This window comes from Heliangelus exortis, chromosome 6 (genome assembly GCF_036169615.1).
Source record: "Heliangelus exortis chromosome 6, bHelExo1.hap1, whole genome shotgun sequence".
NCBI classification, from domain to species: domain Eukaryota; kingdom Metazoa; phylum Chordata; class Aves; order Apodiformes; family Trochilidae; genus Heliangelus; species Heliangelus exortis.
Genome location: NC_092427.1, coordinates 27,314,212 through 27,336,641, shown reverse-complemented (window position 1 = coordinate 27,336,641; position 22,430 = coordinate 27,314,212). Strand labels below are relative to the sequence as shown.

The 22,430-nt window shown below is 37.3% G+C and overlaps 1 protein-coding gene across 2 annotated transcripts in view; it reads left to right on the top strand.

The window, feature by feature from the left end:
* Window positions 1-22,430, top strand: part of MYO3B (myosin IIIB) — a 183,510-nt gene that overhangs the window by 69,139 nt on the left and 91,941 nt on the right. For both annotated transcript variants that reach the window (XM_071747394.1, XM_071747393.1), the window contains exons 11-17: window positions 5,446-5,601; window positions 16,009-16,105; window positions 16,930-17,046; window positions 17,872-17,976; window positions 20,546-20,629; window positions 21,302-21,504; window positions 21,868-21,966. In XM_071747394.1, coding sequence (XP_071603495.1) covers window positions 5,446-5,601; window positions 16,009-16,105; window positions 16,930-17,046; window positions 17,872-17,976; window positions 20,546-20,629; window positions 21,302-21,504; window positions 21,868-21,966 — 861 coding nt within the window. The remainder of the gene's footprint in view (window positions 1-5,445; window positions 5,602-16,008; window positions 16,106-16,929; window positions 17,047-17,871; window positions 17,977-20,545; window positions 20,630-21,301; window positions 21,505-21,867; window positions 21,967-22,430) is intronic.

Here is a 22,430-nt window from a genome sequence, read left to right as displayed (position 1 = left end):
TGGGGTTGCACTTTTAATTTCACTGATCTTCCACTGTGAAGCAACTTTCTCATTGAAGTATCTGGCAAAGTATTGGGAGAAGAAACAAAAATCTCAGAACCTAGAGATATTCTCCCTGCTTAGGGAGAAGATCAAGGGAATATGACCTTACTATTTTTCCTTCTGGGAAACTTCTGCTCTAGATGCTCAGCTAAGCTGTTTCTACCTTTGGGGGCAACCTGGTAACTGTTTTTCTGGGATTGGAAGGAGAGGTTTGGTGGGCAGAGGAGAATGATGTAGAGCTGTTGGAGGAGCTGCTGCTGATGAGAGCACCCTGATGGGCCAAGGACTGGCAGAGAGATAGGGACCAGAGGAGTGAAAATGAGAACTTCAGTCATTTGTTGAACAAATCATATACTTCATAGCTCTTGCCCAGAAGCTGTGGTGTAGATTCTCCAGCTCTAATACAGAGTCTGATACACAGTTGTCATTTCTTCCAAATGAAACCCTATGCATCTTCTGTGCATGTAGATGATAAACAGTGACGAGATGTCTGGTGGGATATTTGCTTTATTAGATAAACAAGTTTCAGCAATTCACCACCAGCAAATGAGGAATCATCAGAAAATGTAGCATTCACAAAATGTAATAACTGAAGAGAATACTAGACACGAATGATCATGTAATTAAGCTATAAGGATTGAAGCTGTTTTCTTTCTTTATTTTTAAAGAAAGTGCTTATAGCCAAGTAGACCATAATAGATCTGATGAAAGACAATTTTTGAAAGAAATTGCTGCTGCTGCTCTGCTTAGGTTTGGCTGCAGTAATGTATGACACTGGTAATTGTTTTCTGTTTCTGAACACACAGGAGATTTCGACCACCACTGCAGTTCTTATGAAATCTGTTTTTCTCCATTTATTCATTAGTAAATATTAGCTCATGAATGCTGATAAATAGCTCCCCTTTTGAGTCATCTGATTTGCTGCTGGCAAAATGATAGTTCACATGGTTGAGAGGCAGCAATTCCAACAATGTTATCATCCAAGTGCAAGCAGCCAGTGAATTTTTAGAGGCTGTCTCAGACAGGCCTGTGTGTGTAGGAGTCTGCTCTTGTCCCCTGCTAATAAATGCTTCGTCTTTGCCTGTAATTGTGGCAGAATAGAAATGGTGCTTAGGAGCCTGGCTGTGAGATTGCAGCAAATGGCTGCAACCTATGTTTAATGTAGTGACACTAATGAATTCTGAGAATTAATTTTCAGCTAAGAAAGCATGATGAAAGATACTAGAATTTTTGATTAGGTAGTAGATTGAGTTTCATCAAGGCAAACATTAAAATGTTTGTTGTTTCCTTTTCAGTCTCTACTTACCCTTCATGTTATTTTAGATGAAAAAAAGAGCAGACCAAGTATGATAGTTTTCATCATACCTTATGTAAAACCCATCTTCTAGTATATTTGATAGTTAATTTTATCAATGAATGTCAATGTTACTACTTGTTTTTTTTTAATAATTTCTGCAAGCGAAACAGGTTGGCTTAATTTGCAGATGAACCACATTTTATTGATTTTTTAATGTAATTGCAGCATGGTTGAAATTTGACAGTGCCTAAGCTAACTGTCCAAATTGACTTTAAAGGATTACTGAGATGGACACCTGAAGATATTTTAATTTCTGCTTTCCTCAGAAACAAATCCTTCAGTAATATGACTTCTTAATACTTTTTCACACACTGGTTTCTGTTGGCTGCATTGAGTGTTTTCTGATAAGTGACATTATAAAAGCTGGTTTTTTTCTGTACTCTTTCAAATGTTAATACAGCTGGGGGTTTTTGTATATTAATTAATAGCTCATAAGTAGTTGCCCAAGAATTGTTGTTACATGTAATGGTGGCTAAGAACAGAAGGAGCAGCATGCATTCAGTGCACTAAAAGCAACCCAGTTGAAATGATAGTGTGTGGAAGCAGAGCATGTAAATACATCTCAGAATATTAGTAGGTCTTGTCTACAGAGACAGGAATTAGTACAAAGGAATATGCCCCAGGAGGAGAAACATAAGGACTATCTTTTCAGCATCATGTTATAGCACTCCATCTCAGCAGACCTGGTGATGCACCCAACTGGCACTGAGTACACACTGAGCCCACAGCACCTCCTGTGACTAAGCTGCAAGCTGGTTACTGGCACTTGAAACATAATAAGGAGTAATTGCTGGAACTGACTGTATCAACACTTCTGCTGTTTCAGAGCACAAAGAGAGTGTATATGTCATACACGCTTTAATTTCCTATAGCCTGCCTGATCTCTCTGCTGCTGGGTTCCTAATATGCTAAGAACTTGCTTTTTAACTTGATGGATTAAAGCAACTTCAGTAGAGATGTCCATTCTCCTGTCAGTCTCTTCCCTGAACTGGAGTAGAAGTACTTGCACAGAAGTTACAGATGTGAATTTAAGCAGCTCTTCCTCACCCTGGCACAGCTGTTAGTTACTGGTTTTCTGCTTTGTTGTCCCATCTTACTAACTTACCTGAAAGGGCTCTGTTCTTCCAGTACAGGCACAAGCTTGGCACAATAGTATGTGCTCCATCTCTGCTTGGAAGATAGACTTTGGTAACAGAATCTCATGGATGTGTCTTGTGTCATTAGCTTGGCTGTCTAATGAATTTATGTAGCTTTGTTTGTGTTTAAAGTGAAATCCTAAGCGACCACAGGCTGAAGGTGACCTACAGGCTAAGGGACCACAGAATGAAGGCTGCATGTAGATGAAACAGTAAATAAACTTTGATAGTTGCAAAGCAGAAGAGTAGCACACACACAAAGTGACTCTTCAGTAGAGGACTGGCAGGAATATACACCAGAAGCAGAGGTAACCCTAAAGTAATCTTCAAGATCACATCCCTGACAGAATGCTCATTAAAACACCTGCCAGATCCAAACAGCTAGCTTTTCAGGCACATAATACAGCAGCTAGCAACTTTTTTTTCCTAAAATGTTCTTCTTCCATATCTTCTTGTTATGCTTCCTTAATTAAGGCAGTATCCTGGATATTCAGGTGTTTCACTTAGGGGCTATCTACATGGAAAAATTTCTTTTGCCACTTCCGTGTCTTGTCTTTAGAGTGCCTTTGGAGTTGCGTTGTGTCATACCTCAGAGTAGAATTCATATTAATAACTGCATATGACCAGATATGATTTGTATGTTCTTCACACTTTTGGTAAACACGAGATACTCTGTCTGGAATTGTGTAGTTTCTTAAAGAGAATCCATTTAAAATCTAATGCTCTTATTTTCTGAAAAGTAACTGCCATTTGGGCAAGTTGCAGTAGGACATGAGGTAATGGTTCCAGAAGGAAAGAAGGGAGATTCAGACTAGATTTAAGGAACAAATGCTAACTATGAAGGTGGTGAAACACTTGAACAGATTACCCAGGGAGGTGGGAGGTGTCCCATCCCTGGAAACATTCAAGGTCAGGTTGGATGGAGCTCTGAGCAGCCGATCCGCTTGAAGATGTCCCTGCTTACTGCAGAAGGGTTGGGCTACGTGACCTTCAGAGGTCCATACAACTCAAACTATTTTATTATTCTATGATATAGCTTCACTTGGATTCAGTAATACTAATGGAGTTTTCTGATGTAATAAAATATAACAAGAAAACATATTAAACTTACAGCATAAATACTATAAACTTTTAATTATTGGTAGAATGGTAAAAATCACTGAATGGATGAGCTTTTCAGACTCAAGTCTCCACTACATATACTTGCCATCAATCTGTGATTTTTTTATGCTGCATAGTTTTTTCATGGTTTGTTTGAATTTTTTCCCCCTGTCTCCCTGATTAATATTATCGTTCTTTTCAAATGCTTTTTTCCCTTTTTCTCAAGAAACATATAAATTTAACCAGGATTGGCATGGATCATATTGTCTCTGTGGGTGTATCGACTTTTGAAAGCCATGGATCACAAAAGGAAAAGGTTGGGGGAGTGTGGGGGGGAGTTTGTCAGAACCTGTTGAAGGCTAATAATGGATCTTTTCATGGGAGGGAAGGACTGGTGTTTATAGCCTTGCTCTCAGAGGGATGGAGATAAAGCAGGTTCTGTTACTTCAGTTTTTCTACCAGAAATCTACAGTTCTATAGGAAAACTCACCAAAACAGTTACAAAACTGGTAACCTGTTTTAAAGGCTCTCTTTCCTGGACTAGTCATACAAAGAAGAGGTTGGGAAAATATTTTTCTGGAACCTAAAGTATTAAAGTTATGTTGCAAGATATTTCAGATTTTAAGACCAGACATTAGGCTTCCTTAAAGTACCTGAGGTGAGGATAAACTTTAATAATTTGCTAATCTGTTTGATAGTGCTTGAAATCAATTAACATGCTGATTTTATTTTTTTTAAATGTAGCTTAAATTTTGCAAATTTTTATTGGTACTGCTAGAATGTAAGTTATTCTATGAGGTATTAAAGTTTCATTGAACTTTTGGGTGAAAAGGTAGTAATTACTTGTGGTACTTGGCCCCATTAAAGAAGTACTTTAGGTGTGTCTCAGTATCAGCAAATATGATATTTAATATGGATGCATCTCATCTCAAATAAACTCATCTTGGAATATAATTCGTTGAAATTATGTACTGAATTGCAGCATTTTGTTTTCACATTCTCAATGTCTATATAATTATATGAGCATGATAGCAGAATACTTTAACATAAAAAATTAGATAATTTTTCTGTTTAGGATGTATTATTTCAGCTCAATTTTCTATATTTCCTCAATTTTAAATCTCGGTTATATAAAGTAGCATTGTATTGTCTGCAAATTTAATAAGATTTATGTTTTTACTCATTACTAAATCACCTGTTCTCCTCACAGATTTAACTTTAGTACCCTGACCAGCATTTAATTCTGACTAAGTTATATCTCTCCCTCCCAGTTTGAATTATGTGGATTTGCAGAATTTTGCAAGAGTCTTATGCTGGCATATATCATTGCAATATAGAAGACCTACCTGGAACATTAATTTTAAAACAAAACAAAGCTCTGTATCACAGGTTTCACTTGTGGTTTTTATTAGGCTATCTCCTGCAGTTCTTAGTCAAAACACATATCAGAGAATAGGTAAAAAAGTGGATTAACTATTGTCTGTTCATCTTAGTTTGAAGTATATCAACTATGCAGCACTTAAAAGATACAATGCCATTTTCTCATAGTAAGCTAGTTACAGTTAAAAAGAGATTAAATGAGCACAAATTTATAGCCTTTATACTAGTGTACTTGTAGGGAGAATTCACTCAGCTAAGTATTTTATGCTAGATTGATTCTAATGTAGAGGAAGAGTCTTGTTGCATACTAAGGAAGTCAAATTTGTGAAATGGAAACTACTGTACAATAACAGCCACCCAGTAAGCCAACTTAAATTATGCTGTAGTAAAATAACATCATTGCCTGAGACCACTATTTCTCTGTCCCAGGTGTCTTATCAAGGATTTTGAAAAGCGTCCTTCAGTCACCCACCTTTTGGAGCATCCTTTCATTAAACAAGTGCAAGGTAAAGATATGTCTCTGCAGAAACAGCTGGCTGAGCTCATCCAGGAACAGCAGCAGCTGGGCTCCATGGCCAAAACAAGGTACTGTATAAATGCCACAGCCCTCCTTCCCCATACTAAGCCTGGAAGCAGAGTTTGGAACTTCGGATGCACAGACATTTACTGTTTCAAATGATCATATCAGTGCATTGACTTCCAGTATTATCAGGGTTAAGTGCTGTGTGCCGTGTAAACATAAGAGACATTTTCCCATTGATCCTTTTAAAGCTCATTTGATCAGCCATAATGCAACCAACCTTCTCTTTAGCCACCTTCCCTCTGAACTCTGTTGTGTAAGTATTGAGGCTTTGCCACAGAGATGCTTACAATGCCAGAATATTCTAGTTTGTGAAAATCGGAATAATGAAAAATTACATCATATTGTGATAGCAGATCTTTAAAATATAACTGTAAACAATGAAATTACTACTAGAGAAGGTTAAAAAGAGAACGAACGTTGTCTTCTTACAAACAAAAGATGCTGTTTCATTAGATGCTGTTATTAAGAAGGCTGTTTTGTATTTGAATTAACTGTCTTGGATGTAGTTTAATATTAACTGCTCGTTTTTTTTCATTCAGCCTAGTAATTAATTTTCAAATGTGCTTAAAATGCACTTAATGTTTATCAGTGGCAGTGGGATTTTTTACTTTTGAGTCTGATTGTAAATGTATCTTAGTTTAGTTGTTGTCCAGAGGGTGGCAGGATTTCACTGTTTCAAGAAGATTAAATGCAAATGAACGCACCTTCCCAGAGCAGCAATCATTCTGTAATATGAAATTTGTCTAGAGTGAGATAAGCTCTGGGCCATTATTATAAACAAATACCTACTAATGTTGATGAAGAAAATTAAATGTCATGATTCAGAAGTCATAAACATGTATATACTTACATGTCATAAGACTCTGTAGCTTAAAATACTAAAAGCCCAAACAAAAACGTGCAAGTTAAAATAAAGGAATAGCTGCAAGTACAATTTCAAGGTGAAGCTGACTTCTGCTGGACTTTGGGTTCTGTTTTGGGGTTTTTTGTTTTGTTTTTTTCTTTTCTGGAAAAAATATACCAGGAATTGCTCACTGTGAGTGAGGGAGCCATGCTAGTGTTACAGTAGAAGTTTATGCTGTATGGAGCCTCCTAAGCAGACCCCCTGTAACACTTCCCAGATCAAATTGGCTACAGCAGTGGATTGGCTGGCCTGAAAGTTATCAGAGTTTTCCCAGCTGCTGATCAAATAGAAGATATAAATAGATTGAAATGATCCTTGTACTAAAAGGAGCTCTGAAATGGATTCCTCATGGTATTACAGTACAGAATTCTGGAATCTATCTCCATACTGTGGAGTGAAAAAGAATCAAGACCGAGATGGCATTTCTTTCCTCAAGCCTTTCAATATATGAACTGGGAATCCTGTGACAGAAAAGCTTTTGTACATTATGCTTATTATGCATGACTGATAGGATGGATTTTACTTCCCAGCACCTCCAGTATCAATCAGTGCTCACCTAAGGGATTTTGTCCATGCTCTTACCATCTAACCCATTTTAAATGTTTTATTTGCCACAGGTGAATACTTGCAACTTACGTGCAGTAGCCCCTGCAGACTGTAGTGGTGATGGAGACTATTGCAATGAGTTTAGTCCTAATCTTATCCTCCCTAGCAGTCTAAGTTCTATTATTGTCCCTGCTGGCCCAAAATTTACTTGGCCAATTGTTGCCAGGTTCCCTGTCACAGGTCATTATGTGACCCATCTTTCCCAGCAGTCTTCATTCACTTTTCATCCTGTTTGTACTTAAGGCTTTGTTCTGCTAGTCAGCATCTTGTCTTCTTCCTCTATCTCTCCAGTAGCTTCTGTTTCTAATTTCCACCTTTTCCAGCAAGTCCTAGTCCACATTCTTCTATTTTGTGAGCCCTTTCTCTGCTCTTGGTGTTCCTCCTCACCTGGTAATGTAGCTTGGAGCTCTCTTGTTCCTCCTTATCACTAAATTCACCTTTCCCAGATCTGTTAGAGATTCTCTTCTACTCCTATAGCTCTGCTCTCTGAAGACTTTTTGTATTCATCTTGTCCTTTCCTGGACTCTTGGTTGGCTTTTAGCCATGTCTCTGAATTAGTTGGGTTCTTCTCTACCAGTGAACAAATAACAGGAGACATGATTAGTCTGCTGGAGAGGTAGTCATCTTTATGTTCACTTTGAAGCCAGTGGACCTTGCAATTGGCTTCACTTTGAATCCAATAGGCCTAACTGCTATTAAAGACTGGGGTTTCAGTTGTTGCAGCTTTACACTATGGAATCCTTACGGGTTCTTTGGAGCACCAACCCATTTTGATCAGGGCTGAGAGCATGCTCAAAGAGTACAAGAATTTAGTCATTATTTACCATTGAAATCTACAACATGTTGTTCAGAATGATGAAGTGCTGATTTTCCAAGGATTTGAAACTTGATCAAATTGTTTTAAACTTTAATGAGATTGCAAAAGCATATCCCTGCAAAATATCAAGTCTGTGGGCCAGACAGTTAATATTGGACCACAAACTTAAGATTATTTTAAGAGAGCCAGCCACCAGGAGCATCTAATTATTGTTTTCCCCAGAGACATAGATACAGTCTCACAATGGTAAAGAACTTGGCTCTGTAAACACTTCTACTGTGAGGGAACCTAGGAAGTCACTGGTGATGACAGCTGATCAGGAGGTATCTGGGTGTTGTCTCATTTGAAAGTTTTCCAGCATCAGTGCTTTGCACTTGCATCTTTTGATTCTTTACTGACAAAGCATCTCTGTTTATTTTAATAGGATTCTCTTTCCAATTGGGCCATGCCAGTTTTGCCTGTTTTGGGACATTAAAGTCATTGTCTGAGAGCAAGCCTGCATACTAGGAAGTTAGGACTACTGATTTAGAATGTATGATGAAGAGATTTGGACAGCTTATCTAGGACTTCACTGCTCCTGAAAAGAACTGGCTTCTTTCTCTCATTTTCCCACAGCTCTCAGGAACAAGCTCATGATGCTGTTTTTATTGCAGCTTTAGTGATTACCAAAACCTCCTGACCTGTAACTTCTAAAGTAAGAAAGAAAAACCTAAGCCAGTGGAAACACAGAAATCATTATCTACTGTGTTACTGGTTGCAGAGGCAACTGATACAGCTGAACTAAAGGAGAGAATGCTCCACAGAACCAGTGATAAGAGGGAGAGGGGTAGAAAGTAGCAAGCAAGATCCTTTTTGCAGGATTATCTGGGTCAACCTCTGGAGCCACAGACTTAAATATCTCCTAAATTCAGTTTCTTTCATTCTTCAGCTCTTGTATGCAGGACAGCCAGGCTTAACTTCAGCACAGTTCTCTATACCTCTGAACTGAAGGGGCACTTCGCTATCTAAAGGGCCTACTAAAGCACACACTTGTTGCTATAAACCAATTTGTTACTGATAAACATATTGTTGTCACTTTGCTCTTTGCCATGTGATAACTTCCTGAAGGGGTTTTTAGTCTTACTTCCTTTAGATTAGAAACTAATGAAAAAGAATTTCTGCTATGAAGAGTTTTAAAATGAAAAACTTGGAAACTACCCTGTTTTTTTTTTTTACAGAAGAAGATGCTCTTTGAAGCTTTTCCTCCAGCTTTGTTTTTCCATAGATTATTTTCCCCAGTGAGATACAGATATACCTGCAGGTATTTTCAGATTCAGAATACCTAGCCAGGGTATTCTCTTGCTACACTTTTAATAAAGAAGAAGGGTTTTTTTTCATCTGTTGGCATCTTTTAGACTGAAATCATTGAGCTTTGCCATGGTCTTTAATGATGCTGAAGCTTAAGCATCAGCACTCCACTCCTGCATTTCCTGTTTCTTACACTCTCGTGGGGAAAAACTTTGTGAGAAAGTCCAGTGTCACAGCTGTACAAACATAAGCTCTGGGTATTATCTTTATCTCTTCTCCCTATGCTTTTTATAAACTACCAGTTAACTATGTGTATGTTTTGTCTAGTTACGAACAATACCAAGGCATAATTGCTAATGAACAACAATATACTTTTCATTAACTTTGCCATAGAAGCAGCTATATGAAGTTTAATTTTAAAGAGCATATTCATTGCTAGTCAAATAGTTGGATTTATATAAAAGCTCTTTAATCCTTAAAAAATATACGTTAGTACAGCAGAATGTTGCTTTGTGTGTATTTGTCCCAGCAAGGCTGGATTTTTCTTTTGCTAATTTGTAGTTCATCTTGAGAGTCAGAGCACTCTTAGTCCCATCAATATATACCTGCCTCTAGGCAGGAAACATTTCTTAAAATCAGAGAGGTTGTTCAGGTTGTGTGTGGGTTTTTTTGTTTGTTTGTTTTGTTTGGTGGTTTGGGTTTTGTTTGTTTGCTTTTTCCCTTTTCTTTTTTTGCTTTACTAATCTTTACTCACACCAGGACTGTAAAATGCTTTCATGTTATTCAAATAATGTCCTCACACATAATACCATTGTGAGGACAAGAAATATAATTAATTCCTAAAGATTCGTACCTCATGCAGCATTAAATTGTAGAACTGGAAAAAAAGGATAAATCTAATGTTGCAATAAGGTATGGACAGCAGAATATGGTAGCATTGGTCAGCTATGATAACCAAAATTATAAAAATGTTTTTGGTACAGAATTAATAACTGAGCGTTGATAAATATGGCTATTTTTTTCCTGTGGCTAGCTCTGGATTCTTACTCTCAATATTTCTCTGTTCCTCTGCTTATGAAATGGATACTCATAGCTTCACTTAATACATCATGCCTACAAAAAAGCAGCAGTTGTTTGAGGCAGACTTGTTCTCTAAAGCCATACTATACCTTTCGTCACTGTAAACCTGTTAATGAAGAGAAACATATATAGTAACTGCAGATCTAGCCAATTTTTCTTTCATTTTCTTTCTGCCATAGAGCCTGAGGAGACTCTAGGCAAAGATGCATTACAGATTATGGATATTGTTAATTCTCTGCATAAAATAAACATTTGCTCTGTTTGCACAGATTGTTTTTGTTAAAAAGTGTTTGAGTGTGTTTGATAGTCCATTCTAGGAGATTATAAGAGAGAGCTGCTCACTTTCTAATAGAGTTTCGTTACTTGAACTCATCCGTGGGGTCAGTTTTTTTAAATTCATAGTACAAGAGATTCCTACATCCAGGCTGATGGCCACCCGAAGGAAAAAGTCAGAAGAGATTTTTGCAATTTCCTAATATTCCTGAACATTAAATGACTCTTAGTTCTGTCTGCCATTGGCAAACTGTACTGCAATAAGTAGGCAGGTTCTCTGGAGTTTGTCTATAAATATCAAGTATTGTCCCTCCTTTTTTTGTCCTTTTCAAGACTTCATCTAAACTGAGCAAAGCTGTCAGCTGGTTCAGTGCTGAAAAAGTTGAAAAATGTATGTTGAAACTTCTGAAGTCCTTTAGGATAGACAGTATCTCAAGTTCCATAAATAAATTTTAAAGCTACCATGGAGGTTGTCATGGAGACATTTAAAAGAGGAACTCAAAATTGGAACTCCAGTATTCTGTCTACTTTGCCAAACCTTCCTCGCATAAATTTTGATGATAAAAGCTTGCATCTTTTAGGAGGATTTTCTCAAAAAAAGTAAACTTTCTATTTCATTCCATTAAAAAAACCCAAAATTTAAAATTTTCTAGTGTCTTGTAAGTAGAAAAATTGGAAAACTGGAAGATCTTTAATGTTTAACTGAAGGTTTGAAAAGTACCGATCAGCAGAAGTGAATGAAATGAAAATGTTCTAGGTTTGGGGTTTTTTTTCTTCCCCTTTGAATATAGAACAATTAAGGGATTATTTTATTTATGAACAATCTTAAAATACCACTTTGTTCTATCCAGTGTAGCATGCAGGATAAAGAGCAGTCACAGCAGCATGTGAGATGGAGAAATTCAAATGAAGCAGATCTATTAACAGCCTCTTGACTGTGGTGGAGGAGCAGAACATCAAGGGGGAAAGTACATGATTAAAAGCTTAGAATTGGAAACAGGGAAGAGAAATCCTATAATGCATTCTTAAAATTTTGCCCTTGGTAATATTCTTACAAGCTGTCCTTAAAAGTTTAAATATCATGGGTCACCCTGTGGCATTTGGATGTTCCCTTGGGGATCTTATTGTGGGGCAGCTATATGAAATGCAGGAGATAAGTCTATAGTAATTTTAAGGCAACAAAATATTTAATAGCCACCAGTTGCTATCTACAATTATTTTGTTAGCGCAGTGTATCAAGTGCCAAGTTGAGCAAAGCTGTGGTCTTCTTTATTTCCTCAAGTGACTGATAAATCCATGCCTGAAAATTCTGTAATTGGTTTGATATTTAGGAGTTACTGTTGATCAAATATCAAGTGGTTTTATTTATATAGTTTGAAGTGACAGTTTCCCTGTTAACAGCACCTTTGAAGAGGCAAAATCCAGATGTGACTCATTCTTTTTTTTAGATGTTTTCCTACAGATTAGGTAGCTTGATTGCCTCTCTGTAAATAAGCTCTTTGATAGGAGTCAACAAGAAAGCATCTTCTGCTAACCTCTTGTTTCATTTTTTAAGAGAATTAAAAAACTTCAATGTTTCAAACAAGTTTACTATAGACAGTGAAGAGTCGAGAGTTCACTGTTTTGGGTCACACTGAGTCACTGTGCTACTGCTGATCACCATTTGGAGTCTTCTTTCTGTAGTGGGGTACAGTCATGAAACCTTGTGTTTTGAAGGATAACATGCAAATGTGTGTATCGGGAAGGAGCAAACTTGAAGAAGCCTGGAAAAACAAACAAACAAAAATCCTGAAAAAAAAAGCAACCAGGAAGGGCAAGTATGTTCAGGCTACCTTGTCAGATATTAAGATGAGATTACAGTGGTTTGGCAGCATCCCCCTTCTGAATAGCCAGCTCTACTACAGCAGCAGTCTATCTAAGGAAGTAATTCTTACAACCAGATATCTAGCTACTCTGCCAGCTCACAGTTAGTTTTGAAAGCAAATAACTACAAGGAACCTGATTGCACCCAACCAGTAATTTCCTTTGGACTCAGAGATAATAACAGAAACAGAAACAGTCCTCTGATGCTATACACAATATAATTTAATGCAATTAAAAACTTCTTCCTTTGATGTTTTGGTTTGTTTTTTTTTATTACCAAAGCTACTCTCAACCCAGAAAGTTATCTTTGGTCTGATTATAATTTATGCATCTTTATTGAAGGCTGTACAAATTTTTTTATAGATGTGGCATTTATATTGCCATTACGGCTGTGTCAGTGTTTCTATTATGACCTTGCTTCAACACATTATTCCAGGCTGAAAATCGATGTACAGGAGCAAAATGCACCCTTTTTAATGCATAGGAAGTGAGCTTTGTTTCTCTGTGTAGCAGCAGCACACTCTCCACTCTTTTTCCTTTCTCACTGAGTTGAGTATTTTTCTTGTAAATCTCAGTTTGAGGGCAGTTCATGTTAAAATTAGCAATAATGCAAAGAAGAACAAGTACAGAAAGAGTTTTTCCTATGAGAGTCATAGAAAAAAGCCCAATAAATTTAAATACTTAATTGCATCAAGATGCCAAAGTGAAGTCATTTATAGAAGAATGTTGGGAGTGAAAGGGGGAGACACCACAGAGGAAGCTTTCCAATGAACCTGAGAATTCTTGGTCTGTATTGCTGTATTCCTCACATTTAACCTGCCAGCAAGACAACTTTTCAATCTACAAGTCTGTGTGGTCCATTGAGCTTTTTCTTCTCCATCATCAGCTTGATAGCAGTGCCACATGAGCATGTAGCTGTTTACAATGGACTTCTGCTACTATGGCTGCTGTCTCTTACAAAAAGGTTATTTCCTTTCAAGCTACCTCTCCCCCATGGGCTGAACAAATGAAAGCTTCCCACCCTCTTCATGAAATTGTTCTTCTAAGGAAGAAATGCTTCTTACCTTTTATCTTTAAAATCCAAGAAAACTCTGCCTCTTCCAGATATTCCTGCCTGATAACAAGGCAAAGCGAAGTCTTGGGAGGTCAGGAACTTTTTCAACAGACAGTGGTTATCCCTGAGGTTCTGGAATAAATTTAATGCTGTTTGTCAGGTTGGTTAAAGCAAGGGACTTTGAGTGACTGGCCCTTTACACCACTTCTTTTGTCAGTGGAGAAACTACATACTCCAGAGGATGATGCAGGAGATTGCTTGAACCTTAAGGCAAATAACATTAACGCTTTTGAATTTCCTCTTGCTTACAACTTGTACATTGTACGTTGTCCGAAAGAAAGATCAATAGAAAAAAGCATACTGACAAATATTTCCCCAATTAGGAGTGCTTACTTCTGCTTTTGAAGAGATACTGTTTCTAAATGTTTCAAAAGCAGACTGCATTTCTGATGTAAAATTGTGGAATTAATTAAAGGCTACTGTCTATATTCTTCCTATTCCTTTGTCAATGTATCTTCAGGTTATAGGGTCAGTAGAAAACTGATGAGGCCAGCAGGAGATTTGAAGCTAATGTGATGTTATGCTCCTAATATCCTCTTCCTAATCATGTACTTAGCAAAATGAGTTAAGCACAAGAATATGCACAAAGATATCTGTGTTTTACTTGTATTTGACTAAGATCTGTTTCCATAGGTATTCAGACTGTTAAAAAACCCCAAACCTTTCCAATAAAAAAATGGATTCGTTTATCACTTAAGGAGCACAAACAGCAGGAGTTTAATACACAATCAGATAACAGATTAGTTTATAAAGCCATTCTGCAATTAGAGATGCTTAGGCTTCAATGTGCCCTCCTCCCCCTTCTCCCTGTACCTATGGTAGAAACATTTGTATTTGCAACTTGTTGAAATGTAATATTATGGCTATGATGGTTTGCCCCAGTAAGAAAAAGCTTCATAGATGAGTTATGTTAGCTGTAGTGTCTAGCCATTCCCTTATTAGTTACATGAAGTAAAGCAACTGAAAAAATATTTGTTTCTTTTGTGGACTGAGGGGTGCTCCCACCTCTAAATTATTTACAATATTTACAGCAGCATTTTTCTCTGCAGTGACGAGGCTGAATTCTGGTTTGAATTGGACACAACAGTCAGAAAAAACAGAAGTACCTTAGGCCACTTACATGCATTCCTGTCCCTGAGGATCTGTCTTGTCAGTGAAAATGAATAAAAATAGACATTAAAAATTAGGATCTCTAAATGTGATTTGCAGTTATCAGTGAAGCTGTACTCATAGCTAACGCTGTTCTTCCTCTTTGCTAGAAGCTTTTCCCAGACCATAATAGCTCTTGGATATGGTAACATTCTGTCTACCAAGGGAAGGCTGACTGTGTTCAAGTGTTTGTGTATAAAGGGGAAAAAAGCAAAAGCCTCAGTGCTCATTTTTGGAAAGGATTCCATGAGTATATGAAGATACAGTTAAAGAAAAAAAAGACCTGCTGCATTTTTGTATTAATCATCAACATTATAAATGAACAGTGTTTCTTGCCAGGTCACAGTACCATTCTCTTAGTGCTTGATGTAATATTTAGCATTGTTTTGGGTTGTGTGATTTCTACTTTCTACATGGCAACTAATGCAGAAACAATCTGTCAGGGACTGTCATTGAGGATCAATGCTAAATGTTACTCAGCGGGATGCAGACTGTATCTCAGTGGGTGTCCTCCTACTATGCTTTGATTATGTTTGTTGTAAAGAAAAGCCTCGTTGTGTTTGCAGCATTCATATTTCACCCCCTCTGTAGAAGACATACTACAGCCTCTTGATTTGTCCCTCTTTCAACGCGATGGGTTTTTTAAAAAAAACATCTGCGCAGCATTTTCTAAGATTCCTTCAGTATAATCTGATTATAAAGGGGTTATGTGACAGTTTGTCTCTGCTGCTTATTGTGTGGCTTAAATCTCTAAGGACAAGCTGACTGAACATCCATACAATTTAGAGTCTGATGGCAGCTGTAGTTCAAAAATGTTGTTTTGGGCCAGATTTGGGTTCATCTGAGGAGGCGCTTTGGCATACACTGAGGTAACAGGAGGATTTTATACTAATTATTGCTTCTTGTAACTTCTTTAGATGACAGTACTATGGGCTGGGTGTGTGGGGGTGAGATTTAATTAAACTGAGTGGTAGTTTATTAACTTAGACTGAGAAGGGAAGGGAAAAGAGGAAGAATTTTTTTTATACTTTATTGTATGAGTGAAGAGTAGTAAGCCTATACATAAATCTTAATCTCTAAGCATTGATAAATAGATAGGTTTATGTATCATAAAAGAGAGAACAAATATTGCACTGGATGGCAAGATAACCTGTTGCTTTTATAAAAAGATATTTCAAACAAAAATATGTATTTCAGACAGTGTTTTAGTGTTTTCCACATGACAAAACATTCATCCATGACTTCCCATTGCCCCTTAATGTTTGCTGTCCTCAATACAGTTTTATAACAGTGTTGTTCTACTAACAAACTTGCAGGCACGAACGAATCCATACTAGAAGACCTTACCATGTGGATGGACCTGACAAGTACTGTCTAGATGATGATCTGGTAAATCTGGAAGTCCTAGATGAGGTACTGGCTAGGTAGCAGTTTCTGACAGCTGTGCCTCACATTTTCTCTGCTTCTGCTCTTTAGGCTTTTTTTGACAGAATGAGTTTCTTCTTGTAAGCTATTTTTCAATTTTCATGTGACTGAGCTGTTATCATCACTTTGTTAATATTCTGTGTAATGACACAAAAGTAATAGTGGTGAATTCTGTTCTGTGGAAGACTTTAATTATGAGTGATGCTAGTTCAAATTATTTTGTGAGTTTCCTAAAATGTGAGTTTTAAGAGATTTTTCCTAAAATTGATGAATTTATATAGAGTACTGTGGTATCTACAGCTCCTGGACAGAAAGTGATAAAACAATATTTCCTTTATCACTTATATGCAAAGTTTCTGTAAATTTTTATTTTGATGATCCTTCAATTTCATGCCAGCAAGAAAAAGACATAATACTAAATTGTGCTAGTGTCCTGTTCAAAACAGTCTCTTGCTATGACTTAAAATTTAATCTTTGAAAAATTATTATTCTTGTTCCATGGTCAAATGAAAATGGAATATAAATGGAAATATACTATGAAATGCAGCAATAATGTGCATGGCCATTTTATCTGTAGAAGGTTTGGTTCTTAAGCTGACACAACAAAATTTTTACTGATATGCAAATGGGAGTTGCCATTTAACTTAGTTTTGTAGCATTAGAAAACATTTGATTTTGTGGTATTGTATTCGACAAATAATTAGTAGCAGGTATAATAAATGTTTCTGAATCAGTGTTCTCAGTATATTTACAAAAATCTTCCTAACTAGGAAAATATTGTTTAACTATTACACCTTTGACAATCTTTGCAGGATACAATTATCCATCAGCTGCAGAAACGCTATGCAGACTTGCAAATTTATACTTATGTTGGAGACATTTTAATTGCCTTAAACCCCTTCCAGAATCTCAGCATTTATTCTCCCCAGGTAAGAGACACTCTAAGTTGTGGACAATACTTGATGTACGTTTTGAATGAATTCCACTGGCTAAAATACCTACAAGATTTTGGGAACTAGGAGACATAGAACCAAATCTTCTTCAAGTTTGACTTATGTTTTGTGGGTTTTTGTTTGTTTGTTTGCTTTTTAATTCAGTCTCATTTAATTTTGTTCCTTCCTGCTTGGTGGCAAAAATTCCACAGGAAGTGAGATTACCCCAGCTACACCTGTTCCTGTTGTGTGACGTTCAGGGCTTTTGAGAAGCAGAAAATAGTTATATGAACCTTCTAATGATGAGGATATGGCTTCCTGAAGAATTGCTCTGACTGTTGTGCTATTACTTGTGCCACTGAAGCTGCTTAAAAGAAACAAATTAATTACATTCTGTAAAGATAGAGGTAGCTTAATTCCCTACAAATATGAAGGTGGAGGTATAAATCTTCGTGCCTAAATCAGTGTTGCAGATAGGGGGACCATATTCCAGATTCACTTTTGTCTTTGAAGTTTCTTTTGTATATATTGGGCATTTTCTTTGTTGAATGCTTATCTTTGAAGTTGTGTTTTTTGTGATGCAGTTGTTTCACTTGTTGTCTTGTGTGAGAAACTTTGGAATATATTTTAGGTACTGTAATTTTTATTCTGGAAGTTGGGCAGTGCCAAGAATTACCACTCTTCTTCCAGGTGATTCAGTAAAAGCTCTGAGGTAAAACAGGCAACTACCTTCTGTTGAGTAGGCAAATAATCTGTCCTCTTTTTAATTCTTAAATATGCAGTAGTGTATTTTGACTATTCTGTGTTCTTTTTTAAACATAGTTCTCCAAGCTTTACCATGGTGTGAAGCGGTCATCGAATCCCCCTCACATATTTGCCTCTGCAGATGCTGCCTACCAAAGTATGGTTACATTCAGCAAAGATCAGGTAAGAATCTGTTCATTTTAGTTTAGATTTCATATTAATTGTACAGCCACTATGCCACATGGCTATGACTACTGTTCTTTTATCTCATACTTGGGGAATTTCTTTCCTTAAAGCCTTTTATTCCTACATTAGGAAAACTGGAATACAAATCTAGTCTGGTTTGGGAATTCTGAAGTTAATTCAGTGTCACAGAAGAGACTAAAAGGTCAAATAAGATGATAGTTACCTGACCAATCTTGTTTACTGGTTACCCATAAGGGTCTGGCAGTTGACACCAACTGCAGAGTGTTGCCTGTGCACTCTGATTCTATCCTGTCTTGCACTAAATACTGTAATAATATACAGCTGTGTAAAATAGGAGGGTCTCAATGCCATAGCAGATTAACAGAGTTTGAACCACTTTTTGTTGCATAAAGATGCTATCAAGCAACAGATGATCAGTTCCTGCATTTTGGGCACAACAACCCCAGGCAATGCTACAGGCTTGGAGAAGAGTGGCTGGAAAGCTCCTCAGCAGAAGGAGGACAAAGGACCTTGGGAGTATTGATTGACAGTCAGCTGAATATGAGTCAGCAATGTGCCCGGGTGGCCAAGAAGGCCAATGGCATTCTGGCTTGTATCAGAAATTGTCTGACCAGCAGGACTAGGGAAGTAGTCCTGCCCCTGTACTGGTGAGGCCCCACCTTGAGTACTGTGTTCAGTTTTGGGCACCTCAATACAAAAAGGACACTGAGGTGTTTGAGCAAGTCCAAAGAAGGGCAGCAAAGCTGGTGAAAGGTTTGGAAAGCATCCCCTGTGAGGAGTGACTGAGAGTGTTGGGGCTGTATAGTCTGGGGAAACAGGCTGAGAGGAGACCTTATCACTCTTAACAAATACCTGAAAGGAAGCTGTAGTGAGAGCGGGGTTGGTCTCTTCTCATTGGTGACAGATGACAGGACAAGGGGAAATGGCTTCAAGTTGTGTCAGGGGAGATTTAGGTTGGATATCAGGAGAAACTTCTTTACAGAAAGGGTTGTTAAGCACTGGAACAGGCTGCTGAAGGAGGTGATTGAGTCTCCGTTCCTGAATGTGTTTAAAAATCGCCTGGATGTGGTGCTGGGGACATGGTTTTGTCATCGGGAATAGGGTAATAGGGTTAGGACAAGGCTGGACTTGATGATCTTGAAGGTGTTTTCCTGCCTGAGCAATTCTATGATTCTATGAATAGATTAAAAAATGTATTGGTTCTGTTTGTTTTATCCATTGAGCCTTATGTTTTCCTGTGAAGCTTGAAAATTTACTCCAAGTATAACATTTCTTCTGAAGCTTAAGTGAAATTCTGGCCAAGTCTGTAAGTGTTTTATGAGTTCTACAAGAACTTATGGGCTTTAACTGTATAAAGTGTTGTACTTCTCTAGTCACACAACAACTAAGGTAGTTATTGTAACCCTGTAAATCCATCATTAGGGTATCTGTTTCCAAGAAGTACAAAAATACTTGATAAGAAGCAAATAAATTAGCACATTTCTATATGCAGTTCTATTGTGTCAAGTATTTTAGTACCTTTTATCTTCTTCCAGCCAAGAATCTTGTATTTTCTGTGGTGCAAATAATTTTATGGTGTTTGCCTAAAACCAAATTAATACTGTCAATATTTACTTATATGTTAGTTAATAGTGTACCTTAGGTAGACTAATACCTGTACTGCTGACCTGTAGAACATTTGAAAAAATGGGAAAATAATAAATGCTGTTAGAATTCTTGCTTGTTATGACCTGAGGTGTCCATGCTACAGTGCTCGGGAGTGAGCTGGCCTTTAGGGTGTGCTGGCCTTCTATCTTGTCCATGAAATGTAGCAGCAGAAAGGAGGATACTGAGTGTTTTAGACCATTCTGGCTTATTGCTGAGTCTGGAGGCCATTTGGAGAGCGTATGAAGTACCATGTGTTCAGGACTGCTGACACAGGAAGAAGCTGGATATGTTCTCTCAGAATCATACATGAAACGTGAACAGATGCATATTTTTCTGAAATGTTTAGATGCTTGTTCATTGTTCCAGCTTGGGTATCAGCACCACCTATAGAATAACCTTTCTACAGCAGCAGTTATTTAAGGGTATTCTTAAAGCTGGGAGCAGGCTTTTGGTCAGTGTATTAAATACAACTATACCTTCATATGAAGGTATAGCTCATATGAAGACAATGCAGTCAGCTCAGATGCACTGTTAAATTCTGTCACAGCAACTGAGCTGTGGCAGTTTTCTGGGTTTTAAGCATTTGAAACAAGCCACAAATGTGCATAGTCTAGATGTTTTAGTCTTCAGAAGTGGTCACTCATTTCTGTGTGTTAGCTCTTAAAAATTCGCTGATTCACCCATGCACACTGCTATTAGGCACTGAGAAATGCATTTTAGTAATCTAGGGAATAAATTGTTATACAGAGGTTTTGCTGCTCTTTCCTTTCAGAACAGAGTTGAGGGAATTGACCCTTGAAGCATTTGTAGTCTTGATACTAAACATTAAGTATCTGGTAATAGCTAAAAACCACCACGTGGTGAGCTGTGCACTTAACTGTTTTGTTTGTGTGTTCAGTGCATTATCATCAGTGGGGAAAGTGGTGCTGGAAAGACAGAAAGTGCTCATCTGATCGTCCAACATTTGACCTTCTTGGGAAAGGTATTTCTTAGCCTACCATATAAAAATTATGAACAAATCCAACTCCACACTCAATTTCCACTTTGTTTAGTCTTTGGTACTTAAAGCTGTTCATGTGAATTCTCCCACTTGAGTTACGGATGAAGTAGTAATGCATGTGAGAGTGTTGAATTCAAATACTACATCTATGCCATGCCATTCAATAATTTTTTAAAGAGGAGGTGCCAGATCCTGATTGTTCAGTACCTGGAGTTATCTACAGTGTTTTTCATATAAACCATTGTTCATTTATACAATAAAGAATGTCAGATCTTGCTATGGCTCTAATCTTAGAAGCTCTTAAGCATTTAAATTTTAAAAGCAATTCTATTAGTGCAAAAGTATGGGAAAAGAAGTTTGTAACATTAATCTTAGGTAGATGAGTTTATTTTTTGTTGGTTTTGGTAGTCTAACTAATTATATGACCCCTCAGAGACAGACCAATTGCAGAGAAAGAAGAATCTGTTTTTTCCTACCTGTGGGAGAATTCTTCATCCATTTATTGGCCCTGCTGTATAAGCAGAAAAGTTAATATAGCATCCAAGTCCATACCAGTATGAGAAAGGGATGCTATGTTTCTGAAGCAAGAATTGGCTTCTCAGTAAGCAATATATTTTTTTAATGATCCTTCTGGTCCATATCTGTTTTGTCAAGGCCAATAACCGTGCTCTGCGTGAGAAAATTCTTCAGGTGAATCCTCTGGTTGAAGCCTTTGGAAATGCCTGCACTGCCATCAATGACAACTCAAGTCGCTTTGGAAAATACTTGGAAATGATGTTTACACCCACGGGAGCTGTAATGGGGGCAAAGATTTCTGAATATCTACTTGAAAAATCAAGGGTCATAAAACAGGCTGTGTAGGTATATTAATTTCACACTTATACAATGTTGGTATCCTGTTCAATTCTCCAGAGTGCTTTAATTTAAATGTTTTCATGTCTTCTGCTAAACCAGTGATCCTTTGTATAACAGCAACAAAAATAGTCAGTTAGATTCTTTTGGACTAGAAGCCAGAGCTGCTCCATTCTTTAGAGAAATATTGTGGTTGGCTGGGTTCTTTGTGTTTCACAGTTGCTGATCCTGCATCATTAAAGTAAGTGGAAGACTGTAGATGAAGCTACCTGCTTCAGTGAGCTAGTGATAAGAATTTGTACTTTCACATTGTACAAGATGCCACAAGAATAAACACATGAGCTTTAAAATGATACTTCTTTTTTCAGAGGAGAGAAAAATTTCCATATATTTTACTATATTTATGCTGGCCTTTATCATCAGAAGAAACTTTCTGAATATAGACTTCCTGATAAAAATCCTCCAAGGTAACTATCACTCACTTGTTTTAACTGCTCGTTGTAATTAGCTATTGATCAGCTCTTGCTTTCAGTATGATGCCTTAAAATCTCTCTTAATCCTTCTCCATCCCTTAAGGATCTTCTAATCCTCCCAAGGAAAGAAGAGGATGGACAATAAGGCATTACATTATTTGTATTTGTTTCAGAACTGTAACGGTTTGAAGAGGAGGAGGAAGAATCAAGCTTATTATATAGATATTCTGTCATAGTGTCAGATCAGAACAATCACCTTACAATTTCTTACTGCAGCACTTCTGTAAGAACCCAGAGTATGCTTTGGAGTTGTGTTTTTATTTGCACCTTGGGTGCATCTGATCCGTATTGGGTGAGGGTGTGTTTGAAATGGTAACACTATAACAGATACTAACAAAGAATAAGCAAAAATGTTCTTTCCAGTTACTGAGGTGCTTGTATTGAAGTCACTGGAGGTT